Source organism: Typha latifolia, chromosome 8 (assembly GCF_019914945.1).
Source record: "Typha latifolia isolate L0001 chromosome 8, TyphaL0001v2, whole genome shotgun sequence".
In the NCBI taxonomy this organism is placed as follows: domain Eukaryota; kingdom Viridiplantae; phylum Streptophyta; class Magnoliopsida; order Poales; family Typhaceae; genus Typha; species Typha latifolia.
Genome location: NC_133093.1, coordinates 4586829 through 4602835, shown reverse-complemented (window position 1 = coordinate 4602835; position 16007 = coordinate 4586829). Strand labels below are relative to the sequence as shown.

At 36.0% G+C, this 16007-nt stretch overlaps 1 protein-coding gene across 16 annotated transcripts; it reads right to left on the bottom strand.

Annotated features, from left to right (window-relative positions):
• Positions 1–365: 365 nt before the first annotated feature.
• On the bottom strand, positions 366–15516 carry LOC140794060 (uncharacterized). Of its 16 annotated transcripts, XM_073145886.1 has the most exons (14): positions 15202–15516; positions 14689–14779; positions 7447–7490; positions 5268–5339; positions 5038–5129; positions 3349–3425; positions 2867–3042; positions 2714–2779; positions 2578–2620; positions 1929–1983; positions 1462–1510; positions 1086–1153; positions 778–886; positions 366–663 (listed from the first exon to the last, which is right to left on the bottom strand). In XM_073145886.1, exons 7-14 carry the CDS (start codon positions 3011–3013, stop codon positions 550–552), a joined length of 651 nt encoding a protein of 216 aa, XP_073001987.1. In that variant the 5' UTR covers positions 3014–3042; positions 3349–3425; positions 5038–5129; positions 5268–5339; positions 7447–7490; positions 14689–14779; positions 15202–15516; the 3' UTR covers positions 366–549. The 16 variants fall into 16 exon arrangements, with proteins under 16 accessions (XP_073001987.1, XP_073001981.1, XP_073001979.1 ...); XM_073145880.1 differs by lacking the exon at positions 3349–3425; XM_073145878.1 differs by lacking the exon at positions 7447–7490.
• Positions 15517–16007: the final 491 nt, after the last annotated feature.

The following is a 16007-nucleotide window of genomic DNA, read 5'->3' as shown; positions in this document are numbered from 1 at the left end:
GATCCGTCGCGTCTCAGATTCACCCACCAAGCATCATTTGTAAAGAGACATGTGGGACTTTCAAGTACCCCTGGAATTAGATGGATAGTAAGACTTTTTCCATCTTTACCAATTTATGCATTCATAAATTTCGGAGAAAAGAACTGGACGTCAGAATAGTGTTGAGAAAATCTAGGTACTTTCTATCATAATAGTTGAGAAAATTTTCAGAACTTTGTTGAGATAGCTATCATAATAGTCGAGGAAATCTGAAAGAAAGAGTTTGATCCACATTAGCCTTTTAATTTGATATTTAAGTTGATTTTTATGAGATGAAAAATAGTTCATGATACATGTAATCCTCAAAACTTATCATCAGATCGATATAGAAGCATGGAAATAGGAGACAGATTTATGCAAAAATAGATAGTGACAAATCGTTGATAATTTCAACAAAATAAAGTGTTTTGTAGCCCAAACTTGATGCCACGTACTAAAATGGCCCATGTTGATAAACAAAATTGTCAATGTTGGCTGCCTATGATAGAAAAGCCCTTGATCACCTAGAAGTTAATCAGCTTTCGGATGAACTTGTCTTCTGAGCAATAATATAAGCACCCACGATGCAGCCATCCCAACAAAATGTCCCGTAATTGCACCATAGGTGACACAGATTGGCCATTCCTACAAGAAAGATTTTAGTTAGCATCCAATCAAAATAGCATAGTACCAATGGTTTGGAATGATCTAAAGCATTAAGCACATCTCTCGTGACAATCAAGAGCAAAGAATCTTTACCTGCCATGGTCTCTCCCAATCAAGTGGCATTGGCCAAGCACCAAGCCATGCCCCAATTATAGCTCCGCAAGCTGATACAGAGATCATCCAGTCAACATCATTGGCTAGGCTGTGACAAAAAATGCAGCGTCCAACAATCTTTCCCAATTAGGATTGCATAAAGATATGAAAGTAGCCCCAAGAGTAATGAAATTAAAATATTTTGTATGTCAATTAACAAAAAGAAGATTTCAGATGAACAACCACAAACCATCTCTAGAAATCTTGAAACAGCACATGGAGAAGCAAAACCATCAATAAGCACCTACTTGGAAAAAACTAGAATATGATGCCAATCCATCCTAGAAGGGCCAAAGGCACAAGCTGCGGGAGTAAACTGTGAAAATAATATTTAGATTAATCATCCAAATAATTGTAAATAAAATATGTATGTAAGCACGTAAACTATAATTCTATGTTTTTTAATTTGAAGTAAAAGTACCATGTGTGAAAAAGCAACTCTTCTATACACCCTATGCTTTTCAATTGATTGCCTTAGTAAGTGAATAATTGCAATAAATGCATATAAGGATCTATGAAAGAATACCTAGATGTGCTTAAATATAATATAGCCCCTTCCTCCCTCAATTTCATGTATTGTCAAGTTGCAAATGATAATAACATAGCAAGCAGAAGGTTACTCACAGTAAACAGTGACATAAGAAACGACCAATAGGTTGTTGCTGGCCAATACCTGCATCCATTGCAATAATATTAAGGCCTCAGAAATTAGGGGATCTTTCATGTTGCATGCGTTGTTTTACATAGTATATTTTCTCAAACAAACTACTAATGTCAAATTCAGCAAGCTCTCTGGAAAGTGGAAACCACAAAGTATGTAAGTTATTGTATTGATATCTTGCATAACTGAAAGTCAGAAACTCGAAAACTTCTAAGAATGGTTCATGCAAATGTTGGTACAACATTGAACTTACTCGATGCCAACCGGTGCACCCCAAACTATTGCTCCAAATGCATTTATGAAAGTCAATCTTGCATAAACTATTGCTCCAAATGCAGTTATTGTATATCAATCTTGCATAACTGAAAGCCAGAAACTTGAAAACTTCTAAGAATGGTTCATGCACATGTTGGTACAACATTGAACTTACTCGATGCCAACCGGTGCACCCAAAACTATTGCTCCAAATGCATTTATGAAAGCACCTAAAGAAGAAATAACACAATATTAGGAAAAAACTTAAGTCGTAACATATATAGATTGGACTAAGGAAATATCACTCCTCTACTTCTAACCCAACCAGCCAAATGTAAACAGTTGGCCCAAAACCAAAACATAGAATCCACAACATTGCACAAAAAGTTCTAATTCACAAAATGTTATGGATGTATATGGATGTATTGCTAAAGGGTACTTACTAATTGCAAACAGAAAATCTATAATAGGTTTCTAATACTTTACTTTTTTGATAATTGATATACCAAGTGATTTTTAGAGACTAGAGATGTCATGTATTCTTTGTGCATTGTATCTAAAATAGTCGAGACTATCAAAATAAATAAATACTGTTGTTGGACCTTGACAAAATCCCACATAGATGTTACAATTCAGCATCTTATGCAGTATAAACATATTTTCCACTACTAAGAAGTTAGCTAGATACTAGAGACCTTGAAAGAATCGAGAAGTCAAGCAGGGTCAGTCAACTCCACTCTTTCTTACATTACCAATGTAAAATAAAAGGCATTAAAATAAAGAGAACATATGAGAGATTGAACTCTATCACATTCAAGACTTACCAATTGGAAGACCCACCAGTCCTCGTCCAACAGCCATCAAGAACTGCCAAATACCCATATTTAACCCAAACTAAAGCCAAAAGAACACCGAAGGAAAAAAGCAAAGGCAATGTAACAAACAGATGGCGGGCATTACCGAACAATGGTCTTGGTCTCGACGAAGCCAACTGTATACTCCAATAATGATAGGCGCTTCAAAGACCTATATCAAAAGCTAATTTAGATACTAAAAAGACCTCCAAGATGCGAAATTTTCTTTGAATGAAGCGATGATGTGGGAGTTGGTTACCAGAAGAAGACGAAGGGTTTGAGCTGGGTGGGTAACGAGACTTAACGAATAGACGTCTCTTGCAACTAGATACCCTGTAGCGAGGCTCAAAATGCTAAGCGAATGTAGCGCCATGGCCTTGGAGGCACTGATTTGGATAGCCCCCATTGCGTCGATCAAGAAGAAAGAGGAGACTGCTGCGAGATTTTACTCAAAATTTAGAAAACTTTACATGTAACAACCTGCATGTTGCGTTTATTATCATATAGATCCTTCTCTAGAAACACCACTCTAACAGGTTGAACCGTTGAAGTAACTACAATTGGTAATTACACGGCAAAAAGGTAATTATTTCAGTGGCATTTGGTTCGGATACTTATTTATGAATTAGGAACCACAAAAATACGGTTATTTTTCTTTTGTATACCTATAGTTATTATTGTCAACTGTTTTCTTTTGATAGTTTCCGCAATTATACGGATTATACCTATTTGCACCAATACCTTGACGATTCCAGATCGTTAATACATAGAGTCCGAAAGCATATCTTGGGTTGGTATAGAAATGGGATTGCCAATAGCTGGAGACAAGAGATTCATATGAGAAAACATAAGTAAATGGGCCTCCGCTTGAGCTTCCAAAGATAAAGGTACATGAACAGCCATTTGATCCCCATCAAAGTCTACACATCATTAAATATGTTTCGCAACCAAACATTCATTTATACATATTTTAGTCAAACCTTGTATAAGTTAAGCCACACTACAAGTTATCCATAAAATTTTATCATAGATAAAGGGTGTGATAAAGTTATGCACGTTTTTTAAGCCAGATTTTTAGTACAATTAACATACTTATTTATAGTTAGTAATCAAACACAAATTCTAGCATAAACTTAAGGTAATCATTACGTTTTATAACCAAACAACAAAACCCTTGAAATTTCAATTGGTATTAGAGATACACGATTTTTCACCTAACCTAATCGGAAATGTCAAGAAACCATTACACATTTCAGTGTTTTAAAATTTTAATTGCCAGTTTCAATGGTTTTCACGGTTTCAACCAAAATCTATCAAAAGTAACCAAACAGATGACTTTAAGTACAAAGTTAGGTTATTACAAATGGATTTGGGGTTTTCTCTACCCTAATCTAGACCAAATTTGAGCTGGAAAGCCAATTATTGGCTCCCTTTCCTCCCACTTGTAATCTACATGCAATCTGTGAAGTGCAACTAGATCTTGTTGTCAGAAAAACATAACGACAATCGCAACCATATGCTAACTGAATGGACCGTTCACTGATGCCAACAGTGACTTGTTTCCATTCTCATATAGCTGAAGTTAGATATAAATATGAAATCTCTATAAAAGGCCAACATTTGTGTAGGAAAAAGTACAAATTGAGCAAAAAATGAAACAATGTTGTTTATCTACGATGCTTCTAAAGATTTATACTTTAAGCTCAGTGATTGAACCAACCCCTGATAGAGGTCATTGGTTCAATTCCCCTTATGAAAATTGAGATTAATATTTAGTGAATTTTTTAGTAGAACATTATATACGCATGGTTTGAGCTTATTATAGCATGTTTCTTGGGAGGGTTAGCCCAATTATCCAATTTATATATTGAGAAGGGCTAATCCTTTTGTCTAGCCTAAAACCATATGGTTGTATCTTGATCAATCCAAGAAAAAGAAAATGTTTCTACTGTCTTTTTTCTCTCTTGGGGAGTTGTGCTAGCCTTGCATGCAACAGGTATTACTTCTAATATTTTCATGATCCCCTCAAAGTTTGTTCGTAAACAAGGAATATTTTATTATGCCAAGTGATGTAGATTTCAAAATTTCTTCCATTTTTCATATTTTTATGCTATTTTTTATTCTTTTATTTTTCTAAATTCATTTTGACTTGTATATGTTCAGAAATGATGAGAACTTGAACCTCTCAAACAGAGGTGAAACAGCCAAAATATACCAAATCTCTGAAATTTCATTATCTTTTTGGACTGAAATTTTGAACCTCACTACCAATCTTGCTAAATATTTTGGGCTTTATGATCCTTGAATTAATTCTGAATCTAGATTTTGCTCATTATCGATATTACAACCTCAGTTCCATACAATTTTACTTTGTCCTCTGTTGCGCACAACTACATAGGTGACCATAATTATACTTACCAGATAACTTACCTTTAAGTATAAAATGTTTGTGATTTTACTAATTCTCTCAAGCTGAAGTCCGCGTGCTGCTAACATCTGTCAAAATAGCATATGTCTGCATTCTAAATGACATAAAACAGAAAAGGTGAATATCAGAAGTTAAAAAGTGAATCTCAGAAGGGTATGCAAGCATAACAAAAGATGTCTGAAAAATATAACCTTAGAAGAATCAAGTTGAGGTCTAAGAAAATGTAGAATACCTCTGCAAGGAATGCAAGAATACCTAGCACAATCATGAGAACAAAAGTGAGAGGACTGGGTAGGACAATTTCCTGCAAAGTACATGAAGACAGTCCAAGTATTCAATCAAATTAGAGATAAATAACCCATATTCTTCGAAATCGAAGAACTCTAGTTTGGTACAAGTAGATAAATTAAGAAAGTTTAATTGCTAAAAGATGTGTTGAACCTGCAGAAGCGATCAACAAAGAAAACACACCTGCAATACTAGAAAAGATAAAAATATTCCAAGCAAAAGAGATACTAAGATTTACGTGATTCGGCTCTAGGCCTACGTCCACGGGGTGTGCAATTGTTTTCTTTTTCACTATGAAAAATGAGAAATCCGTACAGATAAATCTACTCGAAAAATCTCAAGTGAAAACTCTGCTCAAAACCGGAGCCAAAATCCCTTGTACACCCTCTCAATAATTCCCTACTCTAGTAAATAAGAAAACCCAAGAGTAAAAACAAAATCACCTTGTTCCATATCTTGATACCTCAGCTTCTGCACACAATCTATAAAATTACTAAGCACTACATAGCCGATGCACCTCTATCTAAATTCTCTCTAGGAGTATCAAAAGAAACGAGTGGCTTGAGCTCGGCTCGGCTCGATTTGAGTTGCTGAGCCTGAGCCTAAATTTGAGGCTCAAAATTATATATGCATATATATATATATTAATATATATATATATATATATATATATATTAATATATATATATATTAATATCTTAGCTCCTTTGACCTTCCGTCTTACACATGGACCCTTTAAATACTGAGATAGACTCAAGACCCACAATTACTCCTATTAATATGACCGACATACCTACTTCATTACTCTTTTCTTTTCCATCAATCACAAATTCCCACACCACTTAATCCTCTTCTATCAATTACTCCATTATTTTCTTCAAATAACCAAGTAACCAACAGTTAAAAACAAAAAAAGCAAAATCTCCACTAGTTCTTCTTCCTCTTTGTGAGGGGTGACGGGGTCCTCTTCCTCCTCCGTCGGCCTCCTCCTCCTCCATCGGCAAGCCGCTGCCGCCGCCTCCTCCGTCAACAAGCCATCGCCGCCGCCTCCTCCGTCGGGTTATTCCTTTATTGACAAGTCGTCGCCACCTCCTCTTCCTTCAACCACCTTCTCCTTCGGCAAGCCATCATCCCCTTTCCCATCGCCACTGCCTCCTCCTCTAATCAAGCTCGGGCTCATCTTGGGCTTGACTCAGGCTCGGTTTGGTTCGGCTCGAGCTTGCCTTGGGTTGAGTTGAGCCTAGCCTAAACATCAAACTAAGGCTCAAAACTAATTTTGAGCTGAGCCTAAGCTAGAGCTGGCTCAAACAAGCTCAGCTCATTTACACCCCTAATTCTCTCCTCGACTTGTCAACTCAAGAGTGCACACACCTTTTATAAGTGTGAAGATATGCTATTGCCTAGTCATGATAGCACTCTTATTCCAAGTCCAATTGGGTATTATCCTCCAAGTCCTACTGTATTAGGAGATAAACACACAAGAATTCCAACTCTAGATAGGATTTGTTCCAACTGTAGCAAAACCACATAAGTAGGAAACCTTTTTCATAATCCTATTTGGATTCAAGCATCAATTAAAACAAGATGCCTATAAGTTTGCATGTCACATCTCAAGGATAACTATGCTGTTGCAAGGGGCATACCAAACAGTAGCTATTTCTTTACATAAAAGCTAATGATACAGTGATAGAGGACCCAACTTGTATTACTAGAGGTACAATATAAATGGAAGAAAATGAAGGACGAAAAAAGGATGCCTATAGATGTCGACCTCTCCAGAGTCCCTCTTTGAGTGCTTTTGGGTGCTCAATGCCATTTCCTCATTAAGTAGATCGACAAGAAACCAAGGATTATCATACTTAAGGCACGCCCCTAAGTATCAGAGGCCTGGACATGCAAGTGGCATGCCTTTAATACATCTCTAATATATTTTTTAGGGTATTTATTGATATTTTTTATTTGAATATATGTGTTAAGAGCCTACATTAGTCTCTTATGATTAATTTTGTAAAATGGCCTATTTTATTAAGGATATAGCAATAGTTAAGTAAATATTATTCAACACATAATATGATTGAACACATTTAGTAATTGACAATAATTCAATAAATAAAAATTAGTACCTAGTTGTACGTAAAATGATGGGAGGATTAAAAACTTCATTTACCTACACAAAAATTACACGAGAATGTGGTATCAAATATTATTGATAATCATCAAAAGTTATTCATTGGTAATATTGCTTGTTGTAACATCTTACATAACTTTCATAAAAATATGAATTTTGCAATACTAATATGATATGATATGGATATTGAATATGCACGGGAACGACCGGCACAAGCACAATATAAGTATATACAGGTTGTGAATAATGAATCCATAAGAATTTTCTGACTTTGGTAGATATGATTGATATGATGGCGAAGATGAAGAACTCATATAATCTAGTGAGCTCGCATCCTCTGATATCCTGCTTCCTATAGACTTAAATCCTTCCTATTAAAAATTAATCTAACATGTTCATATACCAATTTTAATTCAATTTGAATGAATTTGACATATTAATTTCAAATTCTTAAATTTTGGGAAAAATTATAGAGAAAGTCTAATGTTTTCCATATTCCTATTTTAAAGATATTTTTCATAGATCTAGCACCAAATTGCTAGATCTATGTAGATAAGACTTACAAATGAAAGATATAACAAAATGGAGCTAGATCTAGTATTTTTCCACCACAAATTGGTTTATGAAGTGTAAAACAAAAGAACAAAAAAAACCTTAACAAAATGAAAGAAAAAAACTTACCTTCTGATGGGATTTATTAATTTCCTCCTCTCTTTCACCTTCTCTCACATTCTAGCACTTCCATCCCAAATTCAGTAAAGTGTGGGCTGCCTAAGTGACAAAGAATGAGACAAAAGACTACCCTTTAATAGGTTATTCATTTATTAGAGCATCATCACTAACCCTTTCCCTTAATGGGTTGTTGATTTATTGGAGGCTTTAGAGCATCACCACTAACCCTTAATGAGCCATTAGCTTATTGGAGGCTCCAAAACATCATTTGTTTCATCATGACAAACTTGCTTTGCCGACTCAGCATGCACTCGTGCCGATTGGCATTGGGGTGTGCAGCTTGACATGCACTCGTGCCGGTCAACACCAAGGTTTCCAGTTTCGGCCGATCCCACTCGGGATCAGCCGAAACCAGTCGATTTGTTGGTTTCGGCTGGGATTTCGGCAGTTTCGGCCAATCCCGACCGAAACGGGTGGGAACAGGTCAAATCCGACCCGGGAGACATCAATAATTGATGTCCCTACCCCCCCACCTGCCTCTCTCCCTTTTCTATCTCTCTTTTCTTTTTTTCCTCTCTTTCTCTCTTTTCTTTCTTTCTCTCTTTCTCACGGATCTCTTATTTAATTGGCAAAAAAAAGGATAAACAATCTGCACAACAAAGAGAGTCAATGATTCGTGAAGAATTAATGCATAATCATGTACACATTAATGATGATAGCAGTGGGCAAAGTGAGGAGGATGAAGAGGAGAGACAGATGAGGAGGGCAATGAAAGAGAGCAGAAATATGCATAGAGAAGAGGAAGAGATGAGAAGAAGTTAGTTGTAACTTTCAGGGATCTAGATCAGTTAATATACGATGAGAGAGAGAATATGGGGGCAGCAGTTTTACCCATAGGATTCCTGGTGGTACAGCAGAGTCTGAAAATATTGGACCAATGGATACATATCTTCAGAAAAAAAAGGAGTCGTACATAGACTTCCATCAAGACAACTCTCTAAGGGATTAAAAATGCAAAAAAACACATTGGTAAGGCTATCTCTAAATTTTTCTTCTACAACTATATTCCTTTCAATATAGCTAATAGTCCTTACTATCACACTATGGTGGATGCTATACAATCAGTTAGGGCTTGGTGTTCCCCTCTTAGTTCAAGTGATATTGCTACTAAATATCTTGACTCAGAAGTAGATGAACTTCATACTTATATTGAGACATTTAAATGGTATTGGGATGAATTTGGTTGTACACTTATGTGTGATGGGTAGAGTACACAAAATAGAAAAAATATAATTAATTTCTTAGTGTACTATGGCATGGGGACAATATTTTTGAAGTCTGTGGATGCTACTGCTCATTTCAAAAATGCAGATTATATTTGTCAGTTGATGGATGAGGTGGTACAAGAAATCGGTAAAAAAAGAGTAGTCCAAGTGGTTACTGATAATGGGGCAAATTATAAAGCTGCTGGAAATTTACTGATAATTAAACATCATTTATATTGGACGCCATGTGCTACACATTGTATTGATCTGATGTTAGAGGATATTGCAAAAGAGCCTAAAATTGACATGGTCATACGTGAAGGTCAGAGGTTAACATATTTTATATATAACTATGGTTGGGTTCTTAATTTACTCAGACAGATGATTGGTGGTAAGGAGATCATCAGACCCGAGGTCACTAGATTTGCCACTCACTTTTTAGCCTTGGAGAGCATCATGCACTACAAGGATGATATTATGCGGATGTTTACATCACAGGAGTGGTCTATAAAAATTAAGAATATAAAATTTAAAGATAAATATTTAGGTAAAACTTTAAAAATATGGCTCTTGGAAATACATTTTGGGATAATATTGCAATTGCCACCGTAGTATTTGAGCTTCTTGTCAAAGTATTAAGACTTGTAGACAGTGATGACAAGTTTGAGATGGGTTTTTTATATGAGGCAATAGACATAGCTAAAGAATCAATAAAAAAATGTGGGCCAAAATTATAGAAAGTGGTGAAAGATGATTAATTCTAAATTGAACAAACAACTACATAGATATATACATGTTGCTGGTAGGCATGCTTTTAAGTTTTAAGTTTTAATTTACTAATTTACTTTTATTTATGAATATTTAAAAATTTGAATACTTTCAAATTTTAAATTTCTACAGGGTATTTTCTTAATCCAAGATTTCAATTCTCTAAAAATGTCAATAATGATAGTGAAGTCTTGTTGGGGGTTAGAAAGGTAATCAACAAGCTTAAGTCCGATATTCATAAACAAATCTTGTGCGATAAAGAAGTGAGTTATGATTCAATTAAATAATTTTATTATTATTTGTTTCAAGTTTTAACTTTCAATATAATCAATAAGCTAATAATATATTTCTGATTTTAGATGGAGAGATATAGATTAAAAGCTGGGCAATTCAGTACTGCTAAAGTTGCTGCAACTATATCTCATAACACTCCAGCTAAATGGTGGTCTATCTATGGATGGGAAGAGGCACCAAATTTGACGCTAATAGCAAGAAAGATTTTAAGTCAAACTGTGTCTTCATCACAGTGTGAAAAAAATTGGACTACTTTCTCCTTAATCCATACAAAAATACGCAACCGATTGACAATGAAAAGATTGGTGAAGTTAATTTTTTGTCATTATAATATGAGATTGAGGAAGAGAAATTTAAGAAGAAAGGCAGAAAATAAACAACCGATTGATTTAAATCATGTTTTTGATGAAGACTCCTTGACTCCATGGATCAGAGAAATAGAGGACAGGTTATTACATGACAGAGATAACCTATGGTTAAATGAAATATTGGGAGAGACTACGACGAGGACAGAGGTTGGTACAAGAAATTCAGCAGCGAGAGATAGTATACATACTAGTACCAGTCATAGTCCTGATGATACATATGGTGGTGAGATCATTCCATCTACATTTGTTGAGAAAAGTCAAAGAGGCATAAGGAGTGAAGACAGAGAAACTGAGAATATATATACCTATCAGCGACGTCATCATGAGATGCATTTTGGTTCCTATGATTATGGTACATCGAGTATTTATTGTTTGGAGCCATCACAAGATCTATATGCTAGTTATTATCCTCAGTATCCCCAGTATTCTCAGGTATAAGATCCAAATGCTGGTTATTATCCACCTCAAACGCAAGTCACACAACAAGATCCATACAAGATGACTAGTATGATGGAATCACTTTTTGGAGCATCAGGTCTCAGACATCAATATTTACGAACTTATGGTGATTATGATAATGAAGACTATAGAAATTTACAAGAACCAGCTCGGTATTCATCAAAGTTTTAAATTTTAAGTTAATACATTTTTTTAAGTTTTTAGACTTCATATGTGAGTAATTTTTGCTTTCTTATTTTTTGTCATTTTTTCTAAATTTTTCTGCATTTTTCTGCATTTTTAAATAATATTTAGAATTTTCTATAATTAAAAAATAGTCCGATCCGATACGAACAGCCGATACGGCCAATACGTATAGTTTTTCTAGACGGCCGATATCGATCCCGATCCCAATCCCAATACTGGGAACCTTGGTCAGCACTACCCCATGCTGATTAGCACGCCTCGACACAGGGATGTGCAATTTGAGTACACCGTGCTAGATGTCGTGCCCCCATTGGCATGGGCATGCCAACCAGCACAATAATCCTTACAAAAGACCCACAAGGATTGTGGAGAAAATGAGAAGATAAAGGATGAAAACTTGATAGCTTCGAAGAAGATCTCTCTGGGGACTCCACAATAGTTTATTAAGAGGAAGAGAAGACCGAAGGGAATTAAGGGTTTATTTTGGGAAGTCCAAGGTTTAAAGAAAAGTCTAATTGTTTTTGGGAAATCAAAAAGGTCTTAGGCATAATAAATTTTGTCAGCCCACTAACCTAGTTCAAATTGACTACCTAATATAATAATGTCCAAAGGCCTATCAGTTGTCGCAACTTGCAACACAAAATGGAGACCCACACATTAGGCTAACATAACGATTGTCTTAGTACAAACAAGTCCAGGTATGTCGAGGGATCTTTTGGCTGGTCACGAGTGTCAAGACATCCTCACATCAAAATAATGTACTACAGTATTGACTGATAGTGGTGGCTCTCCATGAATTTCAAACAGCAAAATTAATAATTGGCAAACTTGGTATGTCTGGTGGAAGTTCTATGAAAAATTGCTTCCATATTTCTTCAAGATGCGATAAGAGATGAACCATAATTAAGGAACTATGGAATAGTTGCTATATAGTAATTCAAAGTTGATTTTCTAAGGATCTATTTATGGATCTCTAATAGGCAAATTTAGCTTGTGTGTAAGATCAAATCCCACTCAGACAGTCTTTCTCCAACTAGACAACTTAATAGATTGTCTAATGATCAATTCATAATTGATAACTTTGTTTTGACCATCTGCCTAAGGATGATATGCATTACCAAATTGCAATTTGATCTAATTTTAACTTAATGCTACCCAAACATGATGTTGAAATTTAGTGTCCCTATTTGACATGAATGATTTTGGAATGTCGTAGATAAACAACTTCCAAACCAAAATCTGAGGTATGAGTGCATGAAAGGTCTTTTCACATGCAATGAAGTTGGTCATTTTTGTGAACAAAGTACAAATACAAAGTCAATTCTACAAACAATTCAGAGCAATCCAAGTATAAAGTGAGAGATTCTGATGCCTAGTCTCTCTCTTCCCAAATTATATTTTCGTACTTGTTTACTATTTTATTAACTCTTATACAACAGTAATCTACTCGTTATTTATTTACTTTGTGTGTAGTGTATTATTTGCCACCGTCTCCATATGGACTTGACAACCCCAAATTGTTCTACAATCAACCGTTATACTTGCGAGTACTTTTTGGGCACTCCTAAATTTTGGTGCCGTTGCTGAGGAGACGGTTCAGGAGGAGTGCTAAAAGAGACAAGCTTAAAAAATTGCCATAGCAAAAACAATAACTTCATTCCCTCTTTGTTGTTTTCCTGTGTTTCCTTTTTTTAAGCTTCATTATTCAAAAGAAAAAGGAAATAGAGATATTTATGGGTTTATGCAAAAGGCATAGGGATGAGTTAGGTAGATTCGCTAGAGGGTCTGAAACAAAACCGTTAGAAACGCAACCTTTGCCCAATATAAAAGAAGACTCCCTATCATGAGTGAACACGATGAATTACTGGGGAAGACTCTTCAAGAGTATATTCACCTTACCATGCTTCTACTCCATCTTGCATAATGAGCCCACTAGATACTGAATATTAATCTCAAACCAGGGAAGATTCAATTTCTCTATAATTTTCATGGCCTAGAAAATGAAAACCCATATTTACATACTAGAGAGTTTGGTAGTGGCCACCTTTCATAATTAGCATGGGATAATTGATGCTATAAGGCTTAGGTTCTTTCCTGACTCTTTGAAAGATTAAGAGTTGGCTCTACTCTCTCCATTCACATTCTATAGGCACTTGGCGGAAGATGACTTCAGTATTTTTTCGCAAATACTTCCCAAATCATAAGGCCAACGTGCTTAAATGTCAAACTCCACCTTGGCTCAAAAAGAAAGTGAGACCTTATATCAAATTTGAGAGAGGTTTAAAGAGTTGCTCAACTTGGGTCCCCACCACGAGTATGGGAATTAGCAACTTGTAAGCTATTTTTATGAGGGTATTACGTCTCAAGGGCATCAATTCATCAAAATAATGTGTAATGGCAAATTCCAACTCACCCTCCACTCCTTCAAGTGGATGAAGGTATCACCATCGAGCTAAGGTTGAGAGTCTAGCAAAGGAATTAGAGGCCCTCAAAATGAAAGGTTTGATGGCCATTTGTGCTATTCCCCACACAAAGGTGCATCGTCACTTGTCTTGTTTGTCAAGAGGTGGACCACCCAGCTAAGAATTGTCTATTTTTTCCCGAGACAAGGAGCACGTAGAGGTGAAAACGGATTGAATATGGATTAGATAGTGCTCAATCCATTTCCAGATCCATATTTCTATTCTGGATATAGATTCGGATACAAATATTTGACAGATAGAAAAATTTTAAATCATATCCTAGCTAAACAAATATCGATAATTTTCGAATACCGATCGGATAGTTTTCGGACACATATCAAATCTTAAATGGATTATGGCCTTTCTTTTTAGACCCAATTAACATAAAAACTAAGAGTGTCACGAAAATAATTTCTTGCACGTCAAATATATAAAGTTAGCAAAATTAATCTCTACAAATAACATAACAATAAAAAAAACACAATCTATATAATATAACACTATTAACAAAATTACACTACACAAGAAACAAGAAATCACTTCAATTAAGCATGAACATACAAACAGATTGAAATTAAACTGCTAGACAACTGGAGTGATAACAATAATTCAATAAAGCTCGACTGCTCGATACAAAATTAAACTGCTGAAAGTATATACTGATACTCATAAACCAAGAAAATTACACGGATTCACCAAACTAATATTATTAAGAAAAAAGGTTCCTTTATTAACTCAAAGCATAAAGGGTTATCATACTCACACTGATACAATGACCTTTGTTGCTCCAAACTCTGTAAGGAACTTGGCGTAAGCAGATCCTGAGGTAGAATTCACTGCATTGGTCCAGAGAACTGCAAGACAACATGAAAAGCATCATGCTGTTCCCAAGTTACAAATGCAGCACCAATTGCTTTTCAGTTTACATTAGATTGACAAACAATAGCCTCGAAGTCTAGTTCTTATGATTACAACTGTTTCAGAGTTTGAACTGTGCCAAAATCTTTGAATCATTCTAGAGTTAATCTGGAATTGCTATATTGCTTCTAATTTTAGAATTTTATGTTTTGACAATAATACCAATATACAGATGTGGGGAGAGGAAATCAAAGTCTCCGGTGGAATAAGTAAACTGAATGACTGCAAACAGCGGTCCATAAAGCAGTAAAAATCCAAACTTTCTCCTCCAATAGAGAGAGAAGAACTAAAACACACTTATAATACGCAAAACGTCGAACGGCTTAAATGCACTGGTTTTTAAAGAAGAGGGACTGACATGCGGGTCGACACTGCTTCTCCTCCTCTCCAATTTCTGCGAGGGCTAATACGTCGTCGGAGACGTCGCCATCTCTCTCTCTCTCTCTCTCTCTCTCAAGCTTTCACTCTCTTGCCTCTCAAGCTCGAGGAGGGAGGACAGGAGGAGGCGGAGCTTGGTGACACCGCTACGGAGTGGTGTCACCACGACGGAGTGGCGATGGCGGCGGAGATGCCGGAGAGGTGATGGCGACGGAGGAGTTGAAGACGGTGGTGGCGAGGAGAGTTTGGTGGCGGCTACTGCTTGGGAAAGAAAGGGAAAGGGTGAGTTTAGAGTGAATCGGTGGGTTGCAGCCTTCGGTGTTTATATAACGGTTAAACGGATATCTATTATCCGGACTCGAATCCGATAACATTAGTAATACAGGATCCGGATGTTTTCTAAAAGACTATCCGTATTCAAATCCAGATCTAAATATTTTACCAAAAGACTATCCGTATTCGTACCGGATCCAAATTGAAATTTTTTTATTCATATCCAATCCAATTGGGATCGAGTCACGGGTTTGGTCAGACTTAATCTAACTCATTTTCACCCTTAGGAGCTCATACGGAGAACATTGTAATGCATTTGAGGTTTACAAATCATACTCCTCTTACTCAAATACTTATAATCATGGTTAGAAGAACCACCCCAACTTTATTAGATGAATGAGCAAATCAGAGCAACAAGCTCTAGCAGCAACCTATACCTCCATTATCGCAACAATATCAACCTTATTCTGCACCCTATCAACCACGACCTTCTTTAAGGAATTATTTGGAAGA